Source organism: Oncorhynchus nerka, linkage group LG5 (genome assembly GCF_034236695.1).
Source record: "Oncorhynchus nerka isolate Pitt River linkage group LG5, Oner_Uvic_2.0, whole genome shotgun sequence".
Classification (NCBI taxonomy): domain Eukaryota; kingdom Metazoa; phylum Chordata; class Actinopteri; order Salmoniformes; family Salmonidae; genus Oncorhynchus; species Oncorhynchus nerka.
The window spans coordinates 67,752,293-67,766,102 of NC_088400.1; the positions used below are offsets into that span (position 1 = coordinate 67,752,293).

General features: G+C 41.3%; 1 protein-coding gene across 1 annotated transcript; it reads left to right on the forward strand.

Moving 5' to 3' along the window:
* Positions 1 to 1,647: 1,647 nt before the first annotated feature.
* Positions 1,648 to 13,339, forward strand: LOC115129890 (adhesion G-protein coupled receptor G7-like). The gene is made up of 16 exons (XM_065018248.1): positions 1,648 to 1,883; positions 3,101 to 3,334; positions 4,275 to 4,379; positions 4,495 to 4,604; positions 5,071 to 5,214; positions 5,342 to 5,427; positions 5,605 to 5,738; positions 6,142 to 6,255; positions 6,570 to 6,739; positions 8,548 to 8,700; positions 10,313 to 10,425; positions 10,735 to 11,066; positions 11,317 to 11,398; positions 11,891 to 12,049; positions 12,347 to 12,506; positions 12,747 to 13,339. Exons 1-16 carry the CDS (start codon positions 1,847 to 1,849, stop codon positions 12,951 to 12,953), a joined length of 2,340 nt encoding a protein of 779 aa, XP_064874320.1. The 5' UTR covers positions 1,648 to 1,846; the 3' UTR covers positions 12,954 to 13,339.
* Positions 13,340 to 13,810: the final 471 nt, after the last annotated feature.

Here is a 13,810-nt window from a genome sequence, read left to right on the forward strand (position 1 = left end):
TCCTGCTGCCTTTAGAGACCCATCCTCTTATATCTCATCCTGATCTATGGAGCTGGCTGCTATAATCTGTCCTGCTGCCTTTAGAGACCCATCCTCTTATATCTCATCCTGATCTATGGAGCTGGCTGCTATAATCTGTCCTGCTGCCTTTAGAGACCCATCCTCTTATATCTCATCCTGATCTATGGAGCTGGCTGCTATAATCTGTCCTGCTGCCTTTAGAGACCCATCCTCTTATATCTCATCCTGATCTATGGAGCTGGCTGCTATAATCTGTCCTGCTGCCTTTAGAGACCCATCCTCTTATATCTCATCCTGATCTATGGAGCTGGCTGCCATAATCTGTCCCCCAACGGATAGTATGCTAGTTACTGTACCTCCAGTCTTAGACATGCATTCCAAATATCTCTCCTTCCTCCACAAGTTAGCACTTGTTCACTGATTTGAAAGGAAATGACTGGAATAATAAATATGGTAGAAACTCCCACTAGACTAGTGATGGACAACTCTGATGGGGGTGGGGACCACAAAAATCTGAACTCATCAGTAGGGTATTAGCATCCACACATGCAGTCAGAGCCGACGCTAGCCTTTTGGGGGCCTTAAGTGGACTATTCTACCCCCACCCACCATGCAAATCTAATAATTTTGCCATGGGGTGCAGAGAAAATGTTTACACTTTAACAACTAATTTCTTGCGATTCCACAGTACACATGTTGCCGTAGGGTGGAGAGAAATGTTTGCAGTTTTTATTATGATATCTGAGTGAGAGTTTCTTTCAAAATCAATTAGGGCTCCCCAGTCGGTAATTCAACCATGATTACTACAATTTCAGATAGATGGCTAGACTATCTTATCAATCTTAAAAATGTATGAATGCTTTTAGATATGTGGGTGAAGTAGTGAATGGTTTCAGGTGGAAGACGATATTATTGGGACATACCCATGATTAGGTCAGGGCATGATGTGGCCTTAATGAGAGGAGCCATCCAAAACTGTAAAGGAACAGGGAAATGGTTCAGAGAAGACAAGAGCAGTGGACAGATTGAGTCCATATGGTTGTGTGCTGGTGTCAATGCACATTTTAATCAAATCAAATCAAATGTATTTATAAAGACCTTCTTACATCAGCTGATATCTCAAAGTGCTGTACAGAAACCCAGCGTAAAACCCCAAACAGCAAGCAATGCAGGTGTCGAAGCACGGCACCTAGGAAAAACTCCCTAGAAAGGCCAGAACCTAAGAAGAAACCTACAGAGGGACCAGGCTATGAGAGGTGGCCAATCCTCTTCTGGCTGTGACAGTACTCAACAATTCATTTGTTTCTAAATGATAGTTTCGGAAACCATGTTCTAGAGAAGTCTACCCTCTAGTGTCCTCACATTCTAATCCAGACCTCCAGCACTCCAACCCAGTTCCATTGTTTAAAACTATTCCCCTCTAATCAGGAGATCGAATTACACATGCGGTAGTGGAAAAACTTTGTTTACCAAAACATGTACTGTACCTTCCCAGGTGCAACCAAGAATGTTTTGCAAAGAGAAGGGTAATGCTATTGGTTAATGCTATTGGTTAACTGGTCCCCACAGTATCCATCCATGTGTATCCATTTTATTCATCCAGTCATGTAGCTGATCTATTTGTGTGTGTCTTTACTGATCCTGTTGACAATGTGAGTTGTGTTGGAGTCAATGTACAGTACTTCCCCCTTCATTTCAATAGTAAATAATTAACTGGTATCTGCGCGTCACTGCAGTCTCTGTGACAGGAGGAGAGCAGCATAAGACCCACAGACGGTCTAATAATGTGCAGTCTGCTGACACTGGATGACTGGAAACAGCAGAGATGAAGGAGCTATGGATTATGGTTGTCTTTGCTACAGGTAAGACTTGCTATATATTTTGTCCATTCAGGGTGGTTTAAGAACACATGCACTTTCCAAAAGATTCACACCCCTTACTTTTTCCACATTTTGTTACGTTACAGCCTTATTCTAAAATGTTTTAAATTGATTAAATCTACACACAATACCCCATAATGACAAAGCAAAAACATTTTTGATAATTTATGAAAAATGTCAAAATTAAATATTACATTTACATAAGTGTTCAGACCCTTTACTCAGTACTTTGTTAAAGCATCAGCGATTACAGCATCGAGTCTTCTTGGATATGAGTGTGGTACACCTGTATTTGGGAAGTTTCTCGCATTCAGTTTGGATGAGGAACCTTGCTGCACAGCTATTGTCAGGTCTCTCCAGAGATGTTCGATCGGGTTCAAGTCCGGGCTCTGCCTGGGCCACTCAAGGACAATCAGAGACTTGTCCTGAAGCCACTCTTGCGTTGTCCTGGCTGTGTGCTTAGGGTCATTGTCCTATTGGAAGGTGAACCTTCACCCCAATCTGAGGTCCTGAGTGCTCTGGATCATGTTTTCATCAAGGCCACTCTACCATAAAGGCCTGAGTGCTACAGAGATGGCTGTCCTTCTGGAAGGTTCTCCCATCTCCACAGAGGAACTCATCCAGTCAACTTGACATAGCTATGGGAAGCATTGGAGTCAACATGGGCCAGCATCCCTTTCCATGTCATCTCTTATGATGTTGTTGTTAAGAGTCTTCTGTGATTGAGAATTATGTTGGAAAATTGCTTTCAATTCAGATGTGCAAAAATGTATGATACATTTAACTTAACAAATGATTTTTTACAGTTTGGTTTATGAATTTTGAAGATTTATAGCCAATGATTGATTGATATTTTGTCCGTTTGCTGCAAGGGATACAATAGCATCAGTGAAGACATTGTTTCAGACTTTATTTTTATACAAACACTATTTAGATGTATTGTTAAGTTGTTGTTTACAGACTGTGAATAGACTACTGTCAGGTCTCAGATACAGTTGATAACAGAGTAGCCTTTGCTATCAGCTGTTTATTGGCAGTGATAATGACTTCTTTCTCTCAAAAAGTACAGTAGAAAACATTTCTACACTGATGCAGACACAATGAAACTGGAACAGCATGGATCATCTCCTATGATTATAGGAACTGACACTGTGTGTCCTTGTTTATGTGGTTTACTGAATTAATTATCTTTTTTAAAGTCTCTTTTCCACAGGGGGATCTCACCACATCCTCTGCCATTCCAACCACCATTGACATGAAAAACTCAACAACTGGTGACCCTATAACCCTAAATACTACTGGTCTTCCAACTACCAGTCTCCCCACCACCTCTAACACCACAACCCCTCCTCTGGTCTGTATAAATGGTGGTGAGCTGCTGAGTGGAGACTGTATCTGTCCTGATGAGTGGACCGGAGAGACCTGTTCAGAGGGTACATCCACACACTTACACTATACCTAACCCTGGATCTACCATTCAGACTCCTCCACAATACTACACTACTATACCTAACCCTGGATCTACCATTCAGACTCCTCCACAATACTACACTACTATACCTAACCATGGCTCTACCATTCAGACTCCTCCACAATACTACACTACTATACCTAACCCTGGGTCTACCATTCAGACTCCACAATACTACACTACTATACCTAACCCTGGATCTACCATTCAGACTCCTCCACAATACTACACTACTATACCTAACCCTGGATCTACCATTCAGACTCCTCCACAATACTATACTACTATACCTAACCCTGGGTCTACCATTCAGACTCCTCCACAATACTACACTACTATACCTAACCCTGGATCTACCGTTCAGACTCCTCCACAATACTACACTACTATACCTAACCCTGGCTCTACCATTCAGACTCCTCCACAATACTACACTACAATACCTAACCCTGGATCTACCATTCACAGTACACACCACTACATTACTATACCTAACCCTGGATCTACCATTCAGACTCCTCCACAATACTACACTACTATACCTAACCCTGGATCTACCATTCACAGTACACACCACTACATTACTATACCTAAACCTAGATCTCACATTCAGAGTAAACAGCACTACACTACTATACCTAACCCTAGATCTACCATTCACAGTACACACCACTACATTACTATACCTAACCCTGGATCTACCATTCACAGTACACACCACTACATTACTATACCTAAACCTGGATCTCACATTCACAGTACACACCACTACATTACTATACCTAAACCTGGATCTCACATTCACAGTCCACAACACTATTCCTTGGATCTCACATTCAGAATATATATTTCATGTTCAGTCATACATTTGCTCCTTGTTGAAATGTATTTTACTTCTATAGGGAATTTCTGCAATTCCACCATCATTGGTGATTTTTCCTTCCCAAGAACAACGGTTGACTGGTCTGCTTATTCAGAAGAATTGTGTGATGAGAATACAACCAGTGGTATGTTATTCACCACTTTTATTCACCTGAAATTACAAAAATGTATTCGTCTGTTATAGTCCTAATTAATGTTGTATTAGGTAACACAAAATCTTTACTATCTTGGTTCCTCCAGCCGGTTTACCAAAAGCCTTAGCAGAATGTTCATATGACACTGGATCTCCAATGTTTGGTCCTCCTCATGTTCTGCAGTGTGAATTAACCCTCAGTGACATTCTAGGAAATGTAAGTCAATAGGTATATTTTTTATTATCCTTATTTATGACCAGTCTTGATTTAGCATTCTTCTTTCTTCAGGTCAGTTACAGTCATCATTATGAGGAGTGGATCTTACAGTTTGAAGATCAGTAACAACTGGCTTTTACCTTCAGATCATGTATTCTGTTCCTTTATTCTGCTTAACAGTTTTAGGAACTTTTCTTTCTTGTGTTTCACATTGCATTTAGTAGATGTTCTCATCCAGACTGATGCATGCACTGTATAGTGCATACATTTTCATACTGGTCCCCTGTGGGCATTGAACCCACTACACTGGTATTTCAAGGGCCATGCTTTACCAACTGAGCCACATAGTTAGTACTGGCAATTGTAATATCCAAATGTACTAACAGTTCAGCATGTTGCTGTCACTTATACAATGTTCTGTTGACAAACAATACTAAAATAAAAATATTTGTCTCTCCCTATTCAGATCTCCAGCAGTTCAGGTGGTTTATTACAGTTAGCCTTCAGTACTCAGATCCTGACCTCCCAACCAGAGCGGCTGTCAGCTGACAACATCACCACAGCAGCTCAGATAACTAACACACTGCTTCTGTCTGCAAATATCACAGAGGTATAAGATGTTTTGAAATCAAGTCGTGAGCTATGACATGTTCTGGAGAGAAACGTGAGGTTGTTACTGAAGTTGAAATTTGATTTGAACACCTGAGGTTCATCCCCTGGTTTTGATTATGTTGCAGGACATCGCAGTGGCAGCTGTAACCACCATCAGTCAGCTGCTCAATGCCAGTGAGGAGAGTACACAGGAGAGAGACGCTGTCCAAAAGTACAGGAGTGTGTGTGTGTGTGTGTGTGTGTGTGTGTGTGTGTGTGTGTGTGTGTGTGTGTGTGTGAGCGTGCATTTGTGGTGGTGTGCGTTTCTGTATATGTTTGAGTTTATGTGTGTACATGCGTGTCTGTATGGGTGCATGCAAACGAATGTTTTTCTGTGTTTCTCTCCCAGCCTCACAGAGACCCTAGAGATGTTTTCCCTGGACCAGAGCAATAATGTGTCCTCGGTGGTTCAGCCCAACCTGGTAGTCCAGTCTGTCCAAGTACCAAGTGACTCAGTAGGGATCCAGTTTACTGCTCTGACTGGTAGGTGAGACTGCTAGTGAACCTACATACTGGCATTTAAAGTGATAGTTTATATCTGTGTTGACAGTCTAGTTCTATCTCCTCATTTTTAAATGTTTCTCCTCTGCTGTCAGTTAGGTTTGGAATGGATTTGATTTGGTGTACTACAGACAAGAACAGATACAGTGGAGGCTGCTGAGGGGAGGACGACTCATAATAATGGTTGGAACAGAGTGAATGGAATGGCATAAAACACATGGAAACCGCGTGTTTGATGTATTTGATACCATTCCGCTGATTCCACTCCAGCCGTTACCATGAGCCCATTCTCCCCAATTAAGGTTCCACCAGCCTCCTGTGGTACAGAAGTAACACTATATTGTTCTGCTTTAAATTGTTAAATCATATTAATCTCCTTCTCCAGGAAGATCTGGTAATTTTGTGGCCAACAGAATTCATCTCAACAACAATACCTCTGAACTGATAGCTGACAAAGGACGTTCTACCGACGTCCAGATTGTTATCAAATTCCCACCAGGTGAGTCAATGCTGGTATGCTAACAGTGTAGATCCTCAATATTTAATTTCCTTATACGCTTTCACCGAGAGCGCTTAACTGCTCTTTGTGGTGGCCAAAATCAGGTCAGCAATGCCAAATATTTAGATTGTCCAATAAAGATGAGTCATTTGACACATGGATAGGTAAACTATTGAGAAATAATTAGGCTTCCATGATAGTTCTACAAGGCAAGGTCAAGCTACTCATGTATACGTTCTGATATGAACAGCAATCTCTCTCTCCCCACTCTCTCTCTCCCTCTACCCTCTCTCATTCAATTTCACTCTACTCAGTTTTGCATAGTAAAACCACAAACCACTCCATTGGTTTTGTGCTCTACCAAAACGACCGGTTCTTCAGGTCCAGGGCTTTCAGAGCTTCTTCAGGAACCAGCAGAAGGGTCATCTCTGCTAACCTGGGAGAAGTGTCTGGGTTACATGTTGAGATGCTCTTCAAGCCCACAGTAAGATTTCTCTTGGAATAAGTAAACACATCGTGGTCCAAATCTATCTGCGAAATATAATGGGAAGTTGTCCATTATCTTCAGTGCATTTGGAAAGTATTCAGACCCTTTCACTTTTCCCACATTTTGTTACGTTACACCCTTATTAAAAAATTTATTCAATTGCTATTTTACCTCATCAATCTACGTACACACAATAACCCATAACGACAAAGCAAAAACAGGTTCTTAGAAATGGTTGTAAATGTATTAAAAATAAAAAAACTTACATTACATTTACATAAGTATTCAGACCCTTTTCTCAGTACTTTGTTGAAGCACCTTTGGCAGCGATTACAGCCGTTCTTCTCTGCAAATCCTCTCAAGCTCTGCCAGGTTTAATGGGTAGCATCGCTGCACAGCTATTTTCAGTTCTCTCCAAAGATGTTATATCGGGATCAAGTCCGGGCTCTGGCTGGGCCACTCAAGGACATTCAAAGACTCCTGCATTGTCTTGGCTGGGTGCTTAGGGTCATTGTCCTGCTGGAATTTGAAACTTTGCCCCAGTCTGAGGGCCTGAGTGCTCTGGAGCAGGTTTTCATCAAGGCTATCTTTGTACTTTGCTCCGTTCAACTTTCCCTCGATCCGGACTAGTCTCCCAGCCCCTACCACTGAAAAACATCCCCACAGCATGATGCTGCCACCACCATGCTTCACCATAGGGATGGTGCCAGGTTTCCTTCAGACGTAACGCTTGGCATTCAGGCCAAAGAGTTCAATCTTGGTTTCATCAGACCTGAGAATCTTGTTTCTCATGGTCCGAGTCCTTTAAGTGCCTTTTGTCAAACTCCAAGCTGGCTGTCATGTGCCTTTTACTGAGGGGTGGCTTCCGTCTGGCCACTCTACCATAAATGCCTGATTAATGGAGTGCTGCAGAGATGGTTGTCCTTCTGGAAGGTTCTCTCATCTTCACAGAGGAACTCTGGCGCTCTGTCAGAGTGACCATCTGGTACTTGGTCACCTCCCTGACGAAGGCCCTTCTCCCCCGATTGCTCAGTTTGGCTGGGCGGCCAGCTCTAGGAAGATTCTTGGTGGTTCCGAACGTCTTCCATTTAAGAATGGAAGTGTTCTTGGGGACCTTCAACGCTGCAGAACTTTTTTGGTACCCTTCCCCAGATCTGTGCCTCAACACAATCCTGTCTCGGAGCTCTACGGACAATTCCTTCAACCTCATGGCTTGGTTTTTGATCTGACATGCACTGTCAACTGTGAGACCGCGTATAGACAGGTGTGCCTTTCCAAATCATGTTCAATCAATTGAATTTACCACACATGGTAAATCAAGTTGTAGAAACATCTCAAGGATTATCAATGGAAACAGGATGCACCTGAGCTCAATTTACAGTCTCATAGCAAAGGGTCTGAATAGTTATGTAAATAAGGTTTTTCAGTGTTTAATTTTTACACATTTACCAACATTTCTTAAAACCTGTTTTTGCTTTGTCATTATGGGGTATTTTGTGTAGATTTTTTTTAAAGTCAATTTTAGACTAAGACTAGGCTAGTGGCTGTGGATTATTGTTCCTCCCTTGTACTTGATTGATAATTAAGATGACTAATGGCTTATCCGCCATTAAGAACAAGGAAGCAAATATTGTATTGTATATAATATGATATATCATAATTGAAACTTCTTCTTTCCACATTTGCGTGATGACCTTTCATACTTCACAATTGACTTTATAATTTTTTTGGAATGAGGAATACTATCAGTGCATGTCTTTTTCTGAAGGATTTACTGTGAGTTTGTGTCTGTTCTCACTTCTCAGGCTGTTTCCAACGCCTCCCTCCATGACTTTGCCTGCGTGTCATGGAACTACACGTTGAAAGACTGGAGCACCTTTGGCTGCTCCAAAATCAACCACTCAGCAGACGGCCTGCGATGTTTCTGTAATCACACCACTAACTTCGCTGTGCTGATGGTGAGTAGCTAGCTGCCTTCATCTCCCTTTTACTGACCACACGCTGACCTATGGAGGGGTTCACAAACCTTTTTGAAAAATGACCCCATTTTGATATCTGAAAGTTCTTGTGACCCCAACCATGTGAATTTCTTTTTGTAATTAAGAGCAATGTTTACTTTTTTTTAGTTGGGTCTATGGTGCTATGGCAGTCAATTGCAAAACATTCGAACAGTATTTCTGATTGTTTTCTCAACTCACCATCACATACATTTAATGTGAGGCTATGACAGTCAATGTAAATTGGTCTGACATAAAGTCTCTTATCTCACCATCACTAATGAGATGGTGAGATAAGAGACATGATGCATGTCGTGTCGGATGTTCTCAAAATCAGGTGGTGTGGTTGCCAGAGTTCACCTCATCTCTGCTGTCACCTCTAACCTGGATCGATATTTGGTTTTAATGCAAACTAGAACACTAATTCCAGCCTCACACAGATATGAGCTGTGAAAGGGGTATCATGAGTTTCAATACTCAGAGCGAGACGGCAGGATATTTAATCCCTTTGAGTCAGGAACCAAAATGCTTTGTCTGCAGCATTCGGTCATATGACGGCACAATCTGTTTTCGATTCCACTTACCGGCATGTCAACTGAGGCAGGATCACAGTCAAACAGATTTCTCTCCAATAAGAAATATTTTTTTCTGAATGCACTGATTCGGTCACTCGACTGTAGAATGTTTTTGTATTTTACCTGCATTCTTGTGTTCAGTTTCCCAAATATGTCATTTACATAGACAAGCAGACACATTTTATTTTCATTACACAGAAAGTCAACAAAGTCTGTTTTGTTTGTCCACCATTCGATCTCATGGAATCTGTTTTTCGTCAATATAGCCATGCAGCCGATCCTCTGTGCAGTTTCATGCTTGAATCGTGAGACAGAACAATATGTCCTTGTGAATAGCATCCCCGACATGTAGCGAACAAAAGTAAATGAACGGGCATCTCGGCCCTCACAACTAACATCCATTTGGAAACCTGGGGAGTTTTTTAGTGGTTCAGTCAGTTTCCTATTGATTGCTAGCTATAGCATCAATTCTTAGATTTACAGTGTTATCAGAGAAATGTATCGATGTGAGTTTCTGTGTCTCCCCACACCTTGTTTTCACCATATCTATTGTTGCGATAATATACCTGAAATAGTATGTGGTTTCATACAGTAGTGGGCCTAGCCATTCACCAAGGGAATAGAGTGACCACATGTCCCGGATTGTGCAGGACAGTCCTCCATTTTGGACCTTTGTCCCGCAACCAAACCATCACGTCCCACATTTTATCAACACATTCAAACACCACCACAAATTTAGATTTTTTTTGATTTGTCCAGTATTTCAGTCAGACATTCCAACCTGTCTCTTGCAGTCACGTTGAGCTTACGAAAAAATAGACTTGCAAATCATAAGGATGTGGTAGCCTAAGCCATGGGGATGTTAAACCCTTCTCCATTCATTGATGAGATCTGATATTCTGCAGAGCGCAGGATGAGACATTGGACTATCCTCAACAAATATTTCTGACTGTGACAAACTTAGTGTTGAAATATATGTTTGTATTTTCTTTCTGCAGTCGTTCAGGAGGGACTTTAAATACGCTGAAGTGCTAAACTGGATCACCACATTGGGATGTTCCATATCCATCATTGGGTTGAGTTTAACTATAACATTCCAGATGGTGACCAGGTAAGATCCTACAGGGTTCCAGAACCAATTCAAAATATACAGTAACATTCCAGATGGTGACCAGGTAAGATCCTACAGGGTTCCAGAACCAATTCAAAATATACAGTAACATTCCAGATGGTGACCAGGTAAGATCCTACAGGGATCCAGAACCAATTCAGAATTATCAATAGTGTAAAGAAGCCCTTTGTCTGATCCAACAGGACTTGATAGGTGAAACCATTATAAAACCCACTATTAATGAACCAACACATCCATAACTACACATCTAATTTCCCTAACATAGTGTTGTCTATCACCTGTCCCCAGGAAATCACGCAAAACCAACCCAACGGTCCTCTTAGTGAGCGTCTGCATGTGTCTCCTGATCTTCACCCTCCTCTTCATGTTGGGAGTGGACAACCCTCATAAACAGCTGGACAAACCTGAAATACAGGAGGACAACATTCTCCCCCCGTCCGACACACACACAGAGCAGGACAGAGGGCCTTGTACTGCAGTGGCAGTCCTGCTGCAGTACTTCCTGTTGGGGACGTTCACCTGGAACACGCTGTACGCCACACATGTCTTCCTAATGATCAGAAACAGCCTGGCCACCAGCCCGTCACACTTCACAGCCTATACCGTGGCCATCGGTTGGGGTAGGACAGCATGGAGAAACATCAAGTATTTAGTAGTTTCAGAAGCTTTGGCTGACATTAGACCTGGGCTCCTTGAACTAAAACTAATGCTAGGTGATATTTTCAGGCTCTAATAAGCCTGAAATAGAACTTAAAAGCAACTTGTATAGTGATGTAATGTCTTTAGAGGATGTATGTGTGGTATATATATAATCTGTATATGGCTGCATGCAAATCTACCAGGAAATAACAACATCATTCTCTCCTTTAGGACTGCCTGCGGTTGTGGTGGCCCTCACCTTAGGAATTAGTTACAGAGTGGATGATCCACTGGGATACAGGCAGGAGGAATTGTGAGTCAATACTACTACTGTACTACTACTCTGTACTGTATTGTACTGTACTATACTGTACTTGAAAGAGAGCGACCCGGCTCAACGTATTTATTGGTTTGTAAACCACTGCATGGGCAGTGTGTGGGGTACATGGGGACAGTCTGATTGGCTGAAGCCACGAGCTGGAGGTGATGAATATCTCTCAAATGAACTGTACTGAATTGTACTGTACTACCAATATCAATGTGGGGCAATTGCTGTATAAAATGTTATAACTAATACTGTAAAAGCTTTTCCCTATCAATGTTTGTATTGCATGTTTTTAAAGATGGTTAAGAACAATTACAAAAGTTGTAAAAAACAAGAAGAACGATCCATTGTGTTGGAAAGGTTTCTTGTTTACTTATGCCACCCACCACGTTTACTTTATACCACATTATTCAAATCGCTGGCATCCTGTTTTGTCTGTCACATTGTCCCACTCTCTAATTCATTCATTTGACCTCTCAGTTGCTGGCTTGCTGCCCTCGATCCAAAGGGGAACTTTGACTTCAAGCTGCCAATGTTTTGGGGGTTCCTGGTCCCTGTGGCGTTCATGCTTATCTTCAACACAGTGGTGTTGGTATGTTTTGTAGTTACAACAGCCAAGACCAACCCACATTTAACCAGGTAACATTAATTGGGGCATTTTGGAGGCACAAAGTACAAACTTGTAGTCATTAAGATGTCTTAATTTAAATGCCTACTAACGCGCTTGTTTATTTTTTTTGTATTTCAATGAAAAGCTGTTATAAATAAAATGTATTATTATTTTGTTATTGTTAATTCAGTCATTAGTAATCAAATCATAAAATTTAATGAGCACCGTGCACTAACCCACTCAGTCAATGGTAGCATACTGTTCTTATACCACAGCATTACGGCAGTCTATTACAGCAATCTAAGTATGTTGGTTATGTTTCCCAGTACAAGACACACATCGATGAAGAAGAAGTTCCTCAGTAGCTTCTCTCTGGCTGTGGTGCTCGGTCTCTCCTGGATCCTGGGCTATCTGTTGCTCATTACACAGAACCAGACCATGTACACCATACTCAACATCTCCTTCTGTGTTCTCACCACCACCCAGGTAGTAAATGTATGCACTCACTACTGTAAGTCACTCTGGATAAGAGTGTCTGCTGAATGAATCAAATGGAATCTATAAATACTAGTGTACTATTGTACCACAGAATTCAGACATGAATGAAAATTAGACACCTAGTAAACATAAATAAATTGAGCTGCTCTTTATGGAAATGCTACATTTTGTTTGTCCTTGTGTGTTCCTGAAAATACTTGATAATGTCTTTGTGTTTTCACTCCACAGGGATTGCAGATTTTCATTCTGTTCACAGCAAGAACAGCAATTGTCAAGAAAAAGATGTCAAGTACTTTGAAATCTATCTCTAGTTTTGGGATCCCTCTTCACACTAGGAAGTTCAGTCTATGGCGAGGCGAGCACAGTTATAACGTAGAATCATACACACAACAGGACACTGATCTGTCATTTTCACCTTGTTCCACAGACATCTAACTGATGGGCTGCAAGTTCAACCTCTGTTGTAAAATATCTCATATGCCTCCACTATTGTCCTATAATATACAGTATAATACACACAACATTTTGTATCGACGTATATTCACTGTGAATTCCCTTAGAAGTTGTGTTGTCCAATGAACTATCAAAATAAAGGAAGTTGCACATTGCATGCATAATCTCCCAACAATTTAATGGGTATTTACCAACGTTTCGGCATCACTGTGCCTCCCTTCAACCTGTTGTAAAATGTTTTATGTACCACACTATTGTCATATAATACACAGTATAATACACACCATTTTCTATCAATGTATTGTTACTGTGAATTCCCTCAGAAGTTGTTGTCCAAGGATTTTTTTGGCTATGCACATTTTTGTTAATACTGTATGTTACATATATTTTTTAAATGTAACTGTTTTGAATAAAACTGATTATTCTCTTTGAAACTGTTCAGTATTTTTTTGTTAGACAAAAATCTCAGAAAATAGCTTTAAACAGTGCAGCTTAGGTGTCACGTAGCTAGGAGTGGTGGGTGCGAAGTCAGGCGCAGAGAGCAGAGGTTCAGGGAAATCCGTATTTATTCCAGTAAGGAAAGGTCACGCCAAAACAACGGGCGAAAAATAAAGACCGACCCAAAACAGGACACTAAACAGTCCAAACAATAACCAAACACAACCATCCACAAACAGAACCGAGAATAAGCCCACACAAAAGCAGGTGGGCATAGAAGGCTTAAATAGCCCTGAACCAAACCCCAAACAAGAAACAGGTGAAACCAATACAGACATAACCAACAGAAAAGAAAGGGAATCGGTGGCAGCTAGTAGACCGGTGACTACGACCGCCGAGCG

Bases quoted from the DNA above. Each gene is read 5' to 3' on its own strand.
- LOC115129890 (XM_065018248.1), top strand. From the start codon at position 1,847: ATGAAGGAGCTATGGATTATGGTTGTCTTTGCTACAG. The intron at 4,605-5,070 runs GTAAGTCAATAG...CTCCCTATTCAG, and splicing joins TCAGTGACATTCTAGGAAAT to ATCTCCAGCAGTTCAGGTGG. The intron at 6,256-6,569 runs GTGAGTCAATGC...CACTCTACTCAG, and splicing joins TGTTATCAAATTCCCACCAG to TTTTGCATAGTAAAACCACA.